This window comes from Carassius gibelio, chromosome A9 (assembly GCF_023724105.1).
Source record: "Carassius gibelio isolate Cgi1373 ecotype wild population from Czech Republic chromosome A9, carGib1.2-hapl.c, whole genome shotgun sequence".
Classification (NCBI taxonomy): domain Eukaryota; kingdom Metazoa; phylum Chordata; class Actinopteri; order Cypriniformes; family Cyprinidae; genus Carassius; species Carassius gibelio.
This window is the reverse complement of record NC_068379.1, coordinates 27,991,220-28,009,602: the sequence shown is the minus strand read 5'-3', so window position 1 is coordinate 28,009,602 and position 18,383 is coordinate 27,991,220. Positions and strand designations below refer to the sequence as shown.

At 35.2% G+C, this 18,383-nt stretch overlaps 1 protein-coding gene across 14 annotated transcripts in view; it reads right to left on the bottom strand.

Annotated features, from left to right (window-relative positions):
* Nucleotides 1-18,383, bottom strand: part of LOC128020089 (tensin-1) — a 208,833-nt gene that overhangs the window by 69,233 nt on the left and 121,217 nt on the right. For all 14 annotated transcript variants that reach the window (XM_052606647.1, XM_052606636.1, XM_052606639.1 and 11 more), the window contains 2 exons: nucleotides 14,694-14,732; nucleotides 968-1,009 (listed from right to left, as the gene is read on the bottom strand). In XM_052606647.1, the coding sequence (XP_052462607.1) occupies nucleotides 968-1,009; nucleotides 14,694-14,732 (81 nt within the window). The remainder of the gene's footprint in view (nucleotides 1-967; nucleotides 1,010-14,693; nucleotides 14,733-18,383) is intronic.

Sequence of the window (18,383 nt, the reverse complement as noted above, 5' to 3'; positions counted from 1 at the left end):
ACTGAATTTTGGTTTTAAGCGTACTGTCCCTTTAAAGCCTGCACTGGGCGGTCATTCTAGCCCCAGTAAGGCTGTGTTTAGCTAATCCAACCAATAATTTGAACTTCAGCACTCCGTGAGGTTTAGACTGGTGAAGTTTAGACTACAGAAGCTGCAAAGCAGTCCGCTAAAGACTTAAATATTTACATCTTAAAGCCGTAATTTCTGCAGCAATGTCAGTAACGACTTCATACTGTGATCACACTGACATAACAAATGCCAACACTTCAAACATTTGACATTTGGCTGTTGTACTTATAAAGTTGGAAACATAACATGACCCAACAAGCTTGTCAATGCTCGCTTTTAAGATGGGAACAGAAAGGAAAAGTTTGTGGGTGAAATCTACTTTGAAGCAAATAGAGTTCTCAAAATTATATATATATATACACACACACACACACACACACACACACTAAATAAATGCCAATATTATATACAAATACACAAGCATAAAATATTTGTACTAAATAAATTATAAAATAAAACAATTAAAAATAAAATGTATTTTTTTTATTAAAACTATATATATAAACTATATATATAATAAATGTTTAGTAAATGTTTAATAAATGTCTCTCTCTCTCTGTGTGTGTGTGTTTGTAATTAGTATTAAAATGTATAAAATAAAAAGATTTCTATTTTATTATAGAATAAAATAAATTGTTTTTATTTTAAAAATAACATTATTTTAACAATTCTGAAAACGAAATAAAATTCAATTAAAAATAAAAAATAAAACATTTTATAAAACTAAAAATAATATAACAAAATGTCTTTGTTTATAATACAATGTAAACTATATATTGGAATAATATTAAACATGCATTTATTTAAAAAAATGCCACCACCAAAACTGTTAAGAAAACATGCATGCACTTAATCAATAAAGTCAATAAAGTTGTAAAAGATGGTTGGAGATACTCACTGTTGTCTCTATATGTTTCAGTGGGAGGTCATTGCTGGGGGCCTGTGATTAATGAAACATAAGAAAGCAAGCAGTTAATACACTGACAAGCACAAATGACTGAAAAGGCTTCAGGAAATCTGCTTTTCTGACACCCCTCCACATTATATGTCTGAAGGAAAGTTTGTTTTCTAAATTAAAAACTAACTGAACTGCTGTGAAAACTGACTCACTAATGTACTGATGCATCTTTTAAAATCCAAAAAGTGCATTAAAAATCACTATAATAGTAATTGTTTTGAATAAATGTTATATAAAGGCAAATAAATGAATCATAACTCAACGAGCAATCAAAAGTAAACAGAGTATGTTGCTACCAAAACCAAGGTCATGGGATCAATTCCCAGAAAGTGAAAGTGCATGAACTGATATATGGATACAATCATCTGCCAAATGCATAAATGTAAATGCAATGTATACACTATTGGTTACGTAATTATTTCAAACACTGATCAAACAGCACCAAAGTTTGAAAGAGTGTGAAAGAGAAGACATGGGCAGGGTCCAGTGTGTAGGTGCATCACTAAACAGCCTAGGTAAATATTTAGACAAGAGCACACCGCTCCAGCAATACTGTGATTCTGCCTGGTGGCCGAGAAGCACCATATACAGAAGTTTAGCACCGTTTATTCTCCCGTCAACTCAGAGCTAGAGAAAGGCATTTATTTATGAAGCTTCTGGGCCCCAGGAATCCATGATGTCATTGGCCAGCCGAAGTCTGGCCAGCCTCAGAATACCCATATAAGTCTGAGATGGCACAAGAACACAAGAAATCACCATGAGGAGACAGCAAGACATGGCAAGACATGGCAAAACAGCTTTGAGGTTACTATGCCCCGCTTTACTTTTCCAGTATCAGGCAACTCTGCGGTTCTTTACCACTGAACTCGATGGCAAGGTTGAAGAAACAGGAGATATAATGCATATAAAAGAAGTGAACAGCATCCAGGGAATCATTCGAAAACTATATATGTATATAACTGTAGATGTAGTATATATAAAGTAAGTATATATTTATACTAAGCTATTATAATACATTTATGTAAATGTACTCTAATTTAAACAAACACGTAGGCTATATATATATATATATATATATATATATATATATATATATATATATATATATATATATACATATACATATATGTGTGTGTGTGTGTATAAGCATATATATCATACTGTGTATAAGATAAATATATAAAAAAAATATAAATCACAGGAATAAATTACATTTTAAAATAGAAAACTATAATATTAAATATATGACATTGCAATATATGATATTGTAATATTACTTTAAAATGTTACTTTTTATATCAAATAAATATAGCCTTGGTTAGCATATACAGTAAGACTTCTTTCAAACCTTGAAAACTCTTAATTATTCCTTAGCCAGTTGTTGCCATCAGGGCGATGTTTCGGGCAACCAAAAATATGTATCAGATATCATTTGTGCCAACTGCATTTAGAATTTTAAATGCTGAGATATGAATATTAATATTTATGTAGACATGTATATGTGGAAATGTATGCATGTGCATGTTAAAGTGAAATGTTGAGCCTTATTTATTTGATATTTTATTTGACTTTTATTCGGGTTGTTGTGTAAAGTATTTGTTGTTTATATTGTACCAGGCTTGTTTTAATGTGTTGAGAAGCCAAGACACATAACGAATAACGAAAAGCAATACAGAAATTTTGGACTAGCAGTGCATATAAAAGCATTATTTATTTGAGGTAAAAAAAAAAAAAAAAAAAACACAATTCTGTGTTTTTTTGATATAGTGCATATAAAAAGTTGTAACTGGAATCCTGGGAATTGTTCAAAACCCAAAGGAGATTCAAAACAGCCTCCGCTGAAAGGCGAAACCTCAGGATTTTGAGGTCTGAGTGGTCAATGATGTAATGTGAATCACCAAATCTCGGTGCTCCGCAAGAGACCCTACATGTCTGTCTCAATTCCTGAGGAAAAAAGAATCCTCGCAAAGTCTGTCTTCCAAGACTAATAAAGCTAGAGGGAAATTATACCCCAGCTGTAGAGTTTGCACTACTGCAGCCCCCAAAACAGCCTCCCAGAGCTGAGGCTCGACCGCTAACTAGAGCGCATCCGCTCCGCCAACACCAAGTGAGAACGCTTGGCAACATCAACTTTCTGCGTACTTCTGAGAGCCTTATTCTGTCCATTTAGCATGACCACCACCAAACCCATTATGGTTCTCATCGGTCACACACAGACGTCAGTGCATTAGATGCAATACAACCGCTGGCGGAACAACACAGAGCAGAAAGGTCATCCTCTAGGTCAGCTATCTCGGTTATCTGTCTCCTTTGCCAAGAAGTCCCATACAACAGTCTTTACAACCACATCTGAGGGAAAGCAGAGATTTCAGAAGAAGTTTATAACACACAAACAAAGCCAACATGCAGATTCACAGGTAAAACAATTTCATGGATAACCTCTCCTCAGCAACAACAACAACACATCTAGTTTTAGCCACGTCTGGTATAAATGGGATTTTGATACGTCAGCATACTGGGATTTGAATGGAAAGATTCAAAAGCTTCAGATCAGCTGAGAACCGTGTGCAGATCAGTCTTTTACTTCTTCACTGCTAAAAATGTTATACCTTAACACATTTTGCAAAATCTGACACACTCTCTCCCATCGCTTCAGCGGCACTCCGCTTCTCCTCCACAGCTTTCTCTGTCTTTTTGTGTTTACTTCCATCTTTCTTTCATCTTAGACTCTTCTTTTTTTTCAGGATAGGCCAGAAGTAGATGTGAAACGGAAAAGATCTGAGACTAATATTATGTGAAGGTACTTTCGAGAGAACTTTGCATTGCATCAAAGACACCAGTATTTCTGCCGCCCTTTTTGCAAAAGACTACGAAAGACTTTCAAACTTGACTTTTTAGATCTATTCTTATTCAGCAGTGTTATCATTAATAAAAACCTAGATTAAAACATTGTCAAAAAATAAATAAAAAAACAGACTAAACAAAAAAAGAAACAATAAAATAAAAGATATAAAATATGTAAAAATGAAATAATAAAACTAAATAAAAACGCACATAACTGAAAAAAAAAGCCATATTAATATTAATTCTAAGTGGTAAACGTAAACAACTCACAATGCAATCACTCACCACTAAACATCAATAAACTGCACCCTTTAGTGCAGTGGATCCCAATTCCAGTCCTCGCGGCCCACTGCTCACTGCCCACTGCTCACAAATGCCACATTTTGAACGTTTCTCTTAGTGCTTCAGACTTTGTTCTATTTGAACTTAAAGGTCCCCTTCTTCGTGATCCCATGTTTTAAACTTTAGTTAGTGTGTAATGTTCTTGTTAGAGTATAAATAATATCTGTAAAATGCTAAAGCTCAAAGTTCAATGCCAAGCGAGATATTTTATTTAACAGAATTCGCCTACAAAAAACAACCCGTTAGGACCACAGCCCTCTAGTTCCTGCAGTAATGACATCACTAAAACAGTTTTTTGACTAACCTCCGCCCACATGAATACACAAAAAGGGGGCGTGGCCTTGTTGCGCTCCTCCGGAGAAGAAGAGCTGCGTTTGTGTTTATCACTATGTCGTTGAAACGCTGTTATTTTCATCTCTGAGTCCAATCATCTTTGTTTGGGCTTCCCAGGGTCGCTGTACTTGGAGATTAATGATTACAATTTATGTTTAACTCGGTTCCCGAAAATTATAATCCACATGTAAAACTATGTGCAGCACATTTTGCTGCGGACAGCTTGATGAGGACAACTTCCTCAATCTCAATCAATTTAATGCCGGATTTGCACAAAGATTATTCTTGAAAGATGGAGCAGTTCCCTCTTTGTCTGGAGAATGCGTTGTTTATGGACCACAACTGGTAAGTGTATTTTATTATTTAAGTTGGTGCGTTTAACAGTTTCTGTAACTTATTAAACAAAGGGCAACGCTGTTTAGCTTTGTTAACTAGATGTTAGGGCTGTGCAAAAAAATGAATGCGATTTTCATGCGTATCTCGTCAGTAAAAACGCTCCTGTGATTTTAAGTACATCTGTGATTACAAGTAAAGCACGTGTGTTCTAGCCCAATCACTTTGGCAGGAGGGCAGTGCGCGCTCAGCTGCTGTCGAATCACAACACAGGTACCGCTGACACAATCAGAACTCATTACGTATTTCTGAAGGAGGGACTTTATAGAACAAGGAAGTCATCAGCCCGTTTTTATGACAGTGAAAACAGCGGTATACAGATAGGTGAATTGTGTGAAAAATACTGTGTTTTTTTACACGTGAAACGTGAACACATGTTATATTGTACACTGTAAACACAATCAAAGCTTCAAGAAAGCGTGAATAACGGGACCTTTAAGTCTAAGAAGTAGACATCACAGGATATTCCGCCACGATTCCAGTTCGAAGCGAACGTATTTGTTCCAATAAAAGTGCATTGAAGTGTTCGAGACTTTAATTTAAAATGTATTGATTTACAGAGGTAGATGATGTCACAGTTGTCCGTGTGTAAAGACGCTTCACAGCACAAAACTAATACAAACCTATTAATGAAAAAAATTTAAATAACTGAAAATAGAATAATAGTAAAACTTAATATAAAAAAAATAATCTAAACTAGAATGACTGCGGCTTACTATAGTATTAACTTCAGAAATGGTTTCCCAGAATACTGGGTTAAGATTATTGCACCATAGTAACGATGGTGAGCAATATTTTGATTGAGCAACCCACCATATCTTGAGTCACCACAATCTTGGATAAAAGCTGCAATGTTTGTACATCAGCAGCAAAGATTTTTAATCGTCAGGCTACTATTGCCAAAGTAAAGTCAATGCTCTGGTCTTACATGCTCAGCAAGACTTCCTTCAGGCTTATGTGGTTTAGACTGCTTCTTAAAATGTTAACAAGAACTGATCTTTTTCATCTCCAGCAGTCACACTGGAGCTTACTGGACAATAATCTTGTACAGAGTGCGTCGGGTGAGGTCAGTTTCATCCTGTTGTTTCACAATAAATGTCTGGGTGGCTCTCGCAATACACTCTTCAATTTCAACTCTTCCTGAAACTAAGCCAACAGAACTGTAATTCAATAAGTTTAACTTCCTGTGGGTGTGGCCCATTCTAATTCCAACTCAATTATAATGAAATCAATTCTTAATCGATGCTATGTAACAGTGTTTGAAAACTTAAGGTTTGGGTTGTTTTCCAGCCTTAAATAGCATTAAGTAGAAGCCACAGAATAGTGAGGCGTGTTTTAGTCAGCAGGACTAATAAGGGCCGCCTGACAGGATTGCAGGGGTAGATCTGTGCACCGACCAGTGCTCAAATTGATCAAAGAGAAAGAGAAACTCATGTGTGACTGACTCGATTTGGTCCAGACTGACACGGCTCATCAAATGATCATACCACTCGCCTGAACCCATTCACAGAACGCAAATTATAGCCCACTTAAGTAAATACTGCAGGAAGAAAAAACGCAGGGAGTTTCCTAGCAGGAAGGCACAAATTGAGTAAGCCTTCTTTTAAAATGGCATGTTGCTAAAATAAATCCAGACGGTACTTATGTGAAACCATGAATGCACTATTATCATAATTAATATTTCTATCCTAAATCTAGATCCACACAGGCCGGTCAACATTTCCAAAGCGAGTGTCATCTGCTACACTGATTCTATATCATCAGAAGAGATTGTGAGTTCACTTTTTAAATTGCAGTAATGCTGTGCTGCATCTAGCTGGGAAAGGCTGAATTTCCAAATGAGAAGAGAGTAAAAGATGCACTTTCAGTTTGGAAACGTGGAAACCCTCAATTCAAACGCTGACGCACACAAAGATGGTGGCACTTAGAGAGATTTACACAGTTAGTATTAAAAAGCCACTTTTAAGTTTGGCAAATTCAGTTTTCGCATCATCATGAAACCTGTTTAGCACATTTACAGAGATTTACAGAGCTGTTTATAAGTAGCATTACATAGGTTTACTTAGCATTACATAGGTTTACTATTTACATGCAATTTAGTTTCTAGTTTCTGGTAGCTGTGATAGCGGGTTTCTTGCAAGTCTAAGATTGTTTGCTTGACTTTCAGACATCTATTCCAATTTAGCAGTTTTATCATTAGCAAAAATGTAAATGCAAACTAAATTAAAACTGGAAAAAAATTAAATTTACAGAAGTCCATTTCAGCCATGCAAAAAAAAAAAAAAAAAAAAAAAAAAAAAAAAAAAAATAGATTTGTTTAATTATTTGTTAAATGTGTTACATTTTTACGATGGAACCAAGCTTTAGTTTAGCTAAACTATACTAAATGAAACTTAAATTAAATTAAATTAGCCATGTCAAAAATAAAAATGGCCAATTTTTTTTTTTTTAGTTTTAGATGCATAGTATTTAATCCAATTTCTAATCGCAATTCCAATTATGGATGCCACAATTACGAAATGGTTCAAAGTGGCAATTAATCGTTCAACGTCCACTTATGTTATTCTGCACGCTTATGTTTTTTTTTTTTTTTTTTTTAGATGTTATCTTAAGGGTTTTTCCATTGCTTTTTAAAATGTCATTGATATGTTTACTTTTTATTTATCATTTAATGAAGAAACCAATCTGATGTATAGTTGACATTTGAGGCTTAATACTACAGAAAAGCACTAAAGGTTTTTCAGTTAGTGTGTTTTCAGCTCGTTTATTTTCATGTAAAAATATGGCATGCAGTTGAATCAAACAAATTGTGATAATTGTAATTAACCATAGCAATTACAATTTCAAAGGAATAATCATCAATTATGATTTTTGTCATAATTGTGCAGCCCTACAAAACTTTGCAACCTGACTGCATTGATCATGAAATGTTGCACACAATGCATTACTTAGTGCATTAACCTTGGCAGTCTTAAAATACTAATCCCAAAGATGGTTGCTAGATAGGTGACTACCTAACATGTTCCAAAAACCTTTTTGACTAACTTTGACCAGTATCTTGACCAAAATAACCTGGTATGACCAGCTGGAAGAGGATATGTTGCTGGTTTAAGATGGTTTACCAGTTACTGTCCAACTAAAAACCATGCACTACTGTATGTTCCAAAACTGGCTTTGGTTTTTCCGACAGGTTTTACGTCACCTTTACAGTCAGAAGAAAGTGACAGTGAAGACAGCGAAAGTGTTTGTGATTTACTGTATCCACAGTAATCAAATCTACAGTTGTAGGGCAGGGATGGGGAATCACATCAGTTTGTCTGGAGCCCAGTGGAGTTGAGGGTGTCTACGTTGATTCAGTGAGTCAGGATCCTTCCCTCAGCTGAGATACTGAAATACTCGGCCTGTTTTGCTGCAGTTACTCTTCATTTAGAACAAGGCTCCCTGTGTCCTTCAGTTTTATTTCGGCTCCATGCGGGTTAAGTTTTAGTTTTACATTTCACTCTGAGGAGCTCAGTTTGTGCCTTTATTTTTCCACTGGAATTCAGATGATCATTTGTCCTAAATCACTACTTTTCACCATAATTTGTATGCAACAGGTATAAAAGGCGTTATTAAAAGCTTTCATGTGCATTTCTGTGGGCCAGATTTATATCCCAATGAAAATTCCTAAAACCACACAGTTAAAAAAGGCATTTTGTCAAATGTACCATGTGTTTGTCCGACTAATGACGGGAAAAATTGCTGTTCTATGTTCAGAGTGCTTAGACATTTAGTCACTGATCTTAGTTCAACTGCTTACAGAACAGCGACGATGTAGATCAGATTGGTCCTCAAACAGCGCAGGGCTATGGAAACAAAAGGAAACCACAACGAGGCGTTTGAAGGCCGAGGTGAATGTACTGTACATACTACGTATGGTCTGCTGCCTCCTATTGGTGGCTACAAGAACTGCATGTTCCTATCAACAGCACACTGCACTTCTATATGCGTACTGTAACTTTAAGGTTCAAAACCAGCTCATCACACATGGTAGTTTCTAAAACCAGGAACATGAATGCATTTGAACATGACTACATTATCACGTCAAAGTCGCCTAGTGAGTATTCAGAAACTTAAAGGGATAGTTAACCAAAAACTCCTGTATGATTTTTGTGGCAACACAAAATATGATGTTCAGAATGACATGAGGATGAGTAAATGATGAAATTTTAATTCTTGGGCGTCAAACCTGTGCTGTCTGGCTGTGTGTAGCACCTACTACTATGTATTTTCAACTTTAAAAGGACTAAAATGTAATAATTTTAGTTCTGACTGTTATATGTTCTTGTAGCTCCATTGGTAGAGCACTGTGCTATCAAGCGCAAGGTTGGGGGTTCAATTCCCCGGGAACACATGATAGGTAAAAATTGATAGCCTGAATGCACTGTAAGTCACTTTGGATAAAAGCGTCTGCTAAATGCATAAATTTATATGAATCTGCTGCAATGTGATGCAGCTTTACAAAAAACTACCCCAAAAAGTCTAAAGACACAGCACTAAATAACGATAGTTTAGTACTAAGGATCAGAGAAAGAATTAAAAATGATCAATTAAAATTATAAATGCTCGTTGTGCACAAAAATTTGGCAAACATAAAAAATATAGTAAAATGAAAAAAGTTTGTACTTTATGACTAATATTACTATATATATACTATATATACTATATATATATATATATATATATATATATATATATATATATATATATATATATATATATATATATATATATATATATGGTGGACTGCTCATTTTTCGGGGGTTTGAGCGCTTGCATAGGTCATCAAAAAACACTGATTCACTAGCAATCCCTCATTTTATGGGATTATCTCATAACACTTTGTTTTTGTTCATAACTGTGGAAAGGCAGCTGTTCGGCTTGCATATCTGAAGATATCTGTCGAAGCGCGGCACTCGGAGCACCTAAAAAGGCCATGTTGTTTCATTCCTGTCTCCAGCACCTCAGAGCCAACCTTTGATAAATAAAAAAGCTCTTCATATGAACATCGACAACTAGGGTGGAAAGTTGGCCAGCGTATCTGACTCAGGGGATGTGGCGGTCAACATGCACCTAACTTGACATCAGTGACAGCCCTTCTCTCATGTTTTTAATGGCCACCTGCAACTTTTCAGCACAATACGGTTGGGAAAATGTTAACATGTTAGACGTTGTGCATTTCAGTGGCACTCGGTGTTTACATTACTCTAATGGAGGGTCCGTGCCTGCCTTCCATCCCAGGAGAATTCTACGGAAAGAATTCTGAAGATGGTATTCAGCTAAAGAATTCCGAGCTGTGAGAACCTGTAAACAGAAACGTCCCAAAGCAAACCTCTGACCCTGGATTAACACTCACAACAGGGGAAGGGTGTCATAAAGCCCCTCAAAACAGACCTCTACATTTCACATATTGCAAAATGCATCATATGCACTGAGAAAATGAGAGAGGATGTGAAGCAGAGAGCCTTAAGGGGCCTGGGCACAGAGTGTAAACACAGAAAGACCTGGAAAGGCCAGAGTAACACTGGTCTGCTTAATGTCATCCGAGGCCCGGCATGCGCTTCACCCTCTCATGGCCAATTATGGCCAATATCACATTGTAGTGAAACAGACACAGAACAGATGGCTCTAGTGGATGGTAGACAGCTCTGAGAGAGAAAGTCTGAAGCCTGTCTTCAGAATATAAGCAGTGATATAGAGAGCATACTATTGAGATAATGTCCACGTAGTGTATGTGTCTGGCCTTCTACTCGTGTCATTTAAATAAGTACAACATAGCAGATCGCCTTGGAAAGGGAACGTATATTTAAAAACACATTACACATTTCACCCAAAACTTCAAGAAAAAAAAATTATATTAATATATTTTTGCACAATAACAGTTCAGCACATTTCCTGCAGAATTTACATTACTGCAATACAGTAACATGCACGGTAATAGTTACTTTAATAAAATTAAAAAGTTTTTTTTTTAATAATAATTCTATTTTATATTTATGACATTTTTTCAAATATAATTTTTATATATAATTTTATACTTTTGTTTGAAAATTAAAACAAATATACTGAATTAGTTAAATTAATTGTTATAATTTTAGTAGTAAATATTAAAGGAAACATGAAACACTTTTTTCTTTCATTGGGGTAAAATCTGACCCCACAATTTCATCATTTAATCTAGCCTTATTCATATAAACACAGTTAAAAATATTTTAATAATAATTCTGCACATTTTCTGCTAAATTCTCGTGACTGTAATAGTAATTTATAAAATGATCTTTAAAATTTAATTAATCATTAATGTAGTACAACAAATATATACTATAAATATATCATATAATATATTAGAATATAAAATAATCATTTAAGTAAAAGAAAAAAATAAAATTATAATTTTGTATTTTTATAATTTTGGCAGTGGATACGTTTAATTGCAATGAAAACAATGTCACAAGGCAAAGTTTTTAAGTTCATAACATCACGTGCGCTGAACCTTTTCATCCACAATTGTAAACTCACACTGGCATTTGATCCTTGTTATTGGGTGTCAGATCACAGGTCCAATCACCAGCCATCCAACCAACTCAGCAGAGGAGAATTTACCAAACATGGAGCGAGGAGAAAGCAGGTATACAAGATTCAGGCGGTCCACAGAAATACTCCTGAATTCACCGAAAAAAAACCTTTAAACTGGGTTGTTTTTGGCTTCAGTGAGCTGCCGCATTGTAAACAGTGAGTTTGGCAACTTTGTCCTTGCTGAAGGCACTGTGTGTGTGTGTGTGTGTGTGTGTGTGTGTGTGTGTGTGTGTGTGTGTGTGTGTGTGTGTGTGTGTGTGTGTGTGTGTTAGTAAGTGAGTGAGAGAGAGAGAGAGTGCAGAGGGACAGCAGCACGATCACCAAAGCTTTTCACCACAGAAAACAAAGTCACTAAATATTCAAGTTTGGGATGTTCAAGCTGCAGGTCCAAGCCGTTTCCTTCATTAATCGAAATACAAAGATCCCTGTTTATGAGTTCTACTTAGTGAAGCTTTACACTTTAACATTAATCAATAGAATATTCTGGAAAAAAAAGAAAAATAATTATTATTATTATTTTCAAGGTCAAAGAGCTTTTTCTATAAATGACTCCCATCTCTAGAACATGTTACCAATTGAAATTAAAGCAGAAAATGACATAAAGCTATTATTATCATACATTTTTTTTTATAATATTTATTTCAGTTTGTTTAAGAAAACCCTTTCTGAGGACTCAAGATGCAAATTAGCATATTGTGTACTTTTTATGTACAATGCACATTATCCAGCTTCTTTTGGCTGAAATCACGATTTTTATACTTACCCCATCTATTAAAAAAAAAAAAAAAAAAAAAAATTAGTTAAATTAAGCTTATTTCAGTTAGTTACTAAGGCAATTTTTTTTATCTAATACTATTATTTCTTCAAAGGGGGGGTGAAATGCTCGTTTTCACTCAATATCCTGTTAATCTTGAGTACCTATAGAGTAGTACTGCATCCTTCATAACTCCAAAAAGTCTTTAGTTTTATTATATTCATGAGAGAAAGATAGTCTGTACCGTTTTTTCCTGGAAAAACACGAGTGCCTAGAGGCGTGACGTGTGGGCGGAGCTAAAGAATCACGAACGCGAGTGGGATTTTGTGTTGAGCGAGTCTGGAAGCTGTGACACAGATCCAGAGGCTGAAATTTAACAAGAGCAGCATCAGCAAAGGCGTCTCTATGTGGTATGTACTGAAACTTTATATATTTGCTTAGCGGTTTTGGAAAATGACTAAGTTCCACTTTGTCGTCTTTTTTTTTTTTTTTTTTTAAGCTGTACATGTGGAAAGTGCAGTTTGATGACAACATCGCATGTTGTTTACTTGATGTGCTTACGCGCCGATAGCTAAGTTAACAACACAGAGATATTTGAAGCAGTTTTACTCACCGTCTGCGGTTCCAACACACGATCGTGACCCTTTTTCGTTGGGATTGCATTATCCTTAAGAAATAAACGATGTGCAAATCTGTCGTCAAACTGGGCCTTGTTTGTAAAACAAGCATCTTCGAAATGCAGGGGAACAAACACAAACACTGGCACAACTCCGTTGATGCTCTGTAAAAATAAACTCCATCCACTGGTCCCTTAATGCTGTTTCTCTTTTGGTAATCTGTGCAGGGTTGTCTTGCCCTGGCAACCAAAAACACACTCCTTTTGTGACATTTCGCGACGCTCTCGCTCTGATCAGTGAAGTCTGTTGTGCTCTCAGTGCTCTGCTCTACGGGAGCGCGCGCTCTTCCGGCAGAAGTGCCTTAGCACCCATATAAGGAAATTCCGCTCCATATAACGTCACACAGAGCCATACTCGAAAAAAACTTTCCGAAACTTGTGACAAACCGGAAGGAGTATTTTTGGAACAGAAATACTCCTTCAAACGTACAACTTCATTTTTGAAACTTAGTCCATGTTTAGCATGGGAATCCAACTCTTTAACAGTGTAAAAAACTCAGTATGCATGAAATAGCATTTCACCCCCCCCCTTTAATAACCAAAAACATTTTAATCATTTTAATTGTTTTTTAATTGATCACATTCAATTTAAACAAATACTTATATTAGACTATCATTAAAATATGAATATTATTTTAATAATCCAATTATTTTGTTTTACATTTATATACATTTTATTAATAATATAATTTTAGTAATGAACCCTACAAAATTAGATATTAATATAATATATAATATAATCTTTTTTAAGATTAAATATAATATAAAAAAAATATTAATAGATTATAATATTACATTTTAAGAAAATATATGCAACTTTAAAGGATGTTCAATATAAATATTTTTGATGGTCTTGATATTTGAAAAAATAAAAAAATAAAATAAAATAATAAAATAAAATAATTTATTTACTATATTACTAAAACATTAATAGATTCATCCCTTGGTGCATAAACTTGTATACTTGCCGTCTTGTGGCATGTTTTGTCGCATATCAAAAAAATCTGTTTATGTTTCTATCCTCCAGAGTCTCAGTTTTCAAACCTGTCCTCAGGACATTCGCTTTTATAGTTCAGTTCATTAGTCTTTAAACAGGCCATCTGATTTCAAGTGTGTGTGTGTGTTTACAGTGCCTGCGTAGAGATTCAGTACCTGCATTCACTTACACACAACACTCGCTCTACCACTTGATACTATATCTGGGAGGTGATTGAAGGAATGAGAGTGTGAATAAACCAAACCATGTCCAACTGATAAAACCAAACTTTCCCTCGAAAAAATCTACTGAAAATATGTGTTCCATTTTGAGGACATAATGTAAAACCAGACTTTTTAGTAACACGGGTAGAGTAATGATGGATTCTGGCTTGCCTCGCACAGACAAGCGTACATAGAAGGAGGACGAAAGAGATCTTTTGGAGACCAAACACACAATTCAAACCAAAAAAGGAATGTTCACTCTGCTATCGCTCATGCTTTGTTATTCCCCCCAGGCTTATTTTGGTCTTGGGAGAGATCTGAACCGAAGACCCAAAGCTTTTATTTCTTTTTTTATAAATATTAACGGTTGTGGGATGATGGGTTCTGGCCTTCAAAATGGGAAAAACATCTTTGTATCATCAATCTGATTAACAGTTCAGATTCAGAGTGATGACTGTTCTATGAAACGATCAAAAACAGGTTATCAAAACAACCACAGACGTTCTTACCAGTTCATAGTTGGCAACAGGAACGCAGGAGGATGATACCTGCAACACAGAAGAAGAAAAACACAAATATCAGCCCTGATTCTGTGACTTTCCAGTCAACATGAAACGTCAACACATTTCACCACTGTGTTATGACTTTTTTTCAAGTGAAACAGGATTTTCAACAAGAAAAAAAAATGTAGGACGGGAGTTAATTTTATCCAATCGGAGCCAGGTGTTTGGAGGAGAGCGACTGAGGCTACGTCTACATTAATTCAGATACATTTGTAAACGGCATTTTCGTTTTTAAAATGCTCTTCGTACACACTAGCATTTTCAAGTGTTTTCCAAAAGTGTCTCATCCACACAGAAACATCAGTAAACGTTAAAGCCGCTTTCTGCGCATGAGTAAAGCCTAAAAAAAGCTCACTGCAGATGATACACATGGAACAGACATGAGGCGTTTTCATGCAGTTTTTCTGACAGGACATTTTATTTATTTTATTTACAAAAAGAACTCACCATTCACTGACGTGTCCAGGTCGCACACACTCACAATTGTATAAATGTCTGATCTATAATGCAACTGCCCTCATGTTTTGCCACGAATAGCGATGGCGAGTAAATTTGCTTTAGTCTTTGCAGGACTGTGATATGAAGCGTGTACAAAATAAAATCTGTAGGAATAGTGTGAAAATACATAGCACATAACGTGCCCAATACCAGTATAAACACATATCTACATCTATTGGTATAATATGCATCACATGACTCAACTTGCGTCATCTTTGTCAAAAGCCTCCGTTTTCACAGTCCACACTGCAACACGAAAACGGTGTTTTCAAATTTATCCACTTTGGAAAGCATTTTCAAAAAGCTCAGTTTTCCTTAAAAAAAAAAAAAACTGTCTCAGTGTGGACGAAAGGCCAAAACGGAGAGGAAAAAGATGCGTTTTTAAACGAAAATGTCTTAGTGTGGACATGGCCTTAAGAAGGATTCATGAGATAGAAAGCTGTTTCAGAGCCAGTGCAACTTATTACATTTTTATAAAAGGTTACCAAGACGTTTTGCTTTCATTTGAAAAACACGAGCAGATGAATTGTGAACAAAAAGGAACATTTCAGAAATCAAATTTGTCCACAAAGCATTGGTGAACCTGATAACTTTCACACAAAACACCAGAAATGCACTGTTTACATACAACTCAATCCCAGTGATATTTTAGTATTATTTATTTAGTATTTTTTATTTATATATAATTATTGTGACTTCATCTAATATTTATTTATCTTTATTTTAATTACAAAAACATTTATAGATAGTTTAAGTTGCTTAACACTGCTACATTCATTATATTTACATTATTATTATCACGTTTAGGCCTGCACGATATTGGGAAAAAATGACATTGTGATAATGTATTTTTCTGCGATATATATTGCGATATGAAATCTAATCAAATTTTTTCTTAATTTTTGCTCTCTCTCACGTGCGCTCTCCACGAATCCCATTCGTCAAGGGCCGGGGAGAAGCTGGCCCGTACAGTTAATGAATAATGGATCAACTACGACAATCGTGGATTTGTACATCGCGATATCGATGCTTAAACGACACGTCGTGCAGCCCTAATCACGTTAACGCTGATTGATTGACACTGATAATTATTTTATCGCACATTAACACAGGGTTTTTTTTATTATTATTATGAAAGTCTGTTACTTACTGGCTATGAATACACAAACAGACAAATCATGGGTAAAATACAAGCTAATTCAAATTAATATAAATATCATAAATATACTAATATACTACAGTAAATACTATAATAGTGCACACATAACACTTCTCAGTGATTCAGTGCAAAAACAGGCACTCCACAGTGATTACCTCATTTGCAACATTTCATGAACAGGATTAGAAAGTCGCAGATGTCTAAAGGTGACTTGCTTTGTCAGAACTCACAATCTGCAGAAGTCCGTTATAATAGGATTGATGCTCAGACCACTGCCATAACTAGTATCCCACCTCCCATGAACAAATGAGCTCTGTACTTCACAAACAGGATGGAGGGCCATAATTTCTTAATACTGGAGTATTAAGAAAAACTGTTTTCAGGCAAAACTGCATCCAAGGAACTGGAGCTGTGCACAAACAGTAAGACCTCCTCCCACATCTCCACAGCTGTGTCTAAAAGCAATGGCAGCTGCCTAGTCAGTCGATGACTAAACAGACAGCATTATTGTATGAAGCAACTCCTAAGGAAGGAGACAGACTTTAGACAGACCTCTGGCATCATGACGTCATGTCTGATGATTCAATTCAAAGGACTAAATAAACACGAGTCAGATATGTAAAGACTAATTTATCAGTAGAAATTAAATCCTAAGTTAAAAAAAAGGGCGTTTATAAATCAGTGTACTCTTTCCACAAACTGCTGAACCACACAAAGGACTGCAGGATATCATAAGCAGCAAAAATGAGATTTGGATTTGAACATGATTTGGAGTCTTAAGAGCTTCATATACTGCAACAAGGTATTTCTATAAAAACAAAATAAAACAAAATACAAATACAATAATAAAGTAATAAAAAAAATATGCTTTCTTTTTGTTAAAATAAATAAATAAATAAATAATTGATCATAGTATAATGATTCAAGTAATATAATGACTCAAAATCAAGAAGATGTCAAGGCTGTAAATATAGAAAGTCAAGTCAAGCAAAATGCATTGTGGGATACAGTATTGCATGTGTGCTCTGGGCCAAAAGAGGCCATGTGTCACAGCGATTTTACCACTAAGCCTGTGACTCGGAACCCACAAACATGAAGCTGGTTTATTTCTCACTGGTTGAGGACACATGTGGTAAATAAATAAAGTCAAGGCAACTTGGGTCAGATTTCAGTTGTGTCATTCCAAGGACAACTATTTATGAATTCCCAGAGTTCAAGCGTGTCTTTGCAAAATTTGATTCAGATGAAAGTGAGTTATTTGACATGGTCTGGAAGCCATTTGTTTTGACAGCTGAATATATATATATATATATATATATATATATATATATATATATATATATATATATATATATATATATATATATATATATATATATACATGTGTGTTCTATTCTAACATCTGGCATTTGTGTTACATTTGCTTGGTCCATTTAAATGCTCGTCTTAATGCTGACAGAGCACATCGGGTTTCACAATGTCAGTTTCTCGTTTATCAATGACCTTGACTTGTCATTGATAAAGTGTTCCTTAAAAAAGGTACTGAGCCTTAACTAACTGAGTTTATAGTTTAACAGGTGTACTGGACCAAAAAATCACAACATGTCTGTATTGTATTGGTGCTGTTTGTGAAAACACTCCAGCAATGGCATAGAAATTCTCTAAAATCAGCCAAAATAACCTAGCAACTGCATAGCATTGAGCACAGATTGAGTATTGAAAACATTTAAATTGTCATGCAAAAGTTATGGGTTACTATGGGTAAGAATGATCAGTCTCATACCTCCACTATGTGAACAGGATGTTTTCTTCTTAATGAGGGGCATGAGACTTTAAGCATGACCAGTGCTGTTGTTTGATTTGACTTCCTGCTAAAATATGTTATTCCAGCTGTGGATGTTGAGCCGTAAAGCACATAAACAATGAAAATCTCTTGTTTTTTCTCACTACAGGTTTCAGCATATCTAAACAAACTAAAC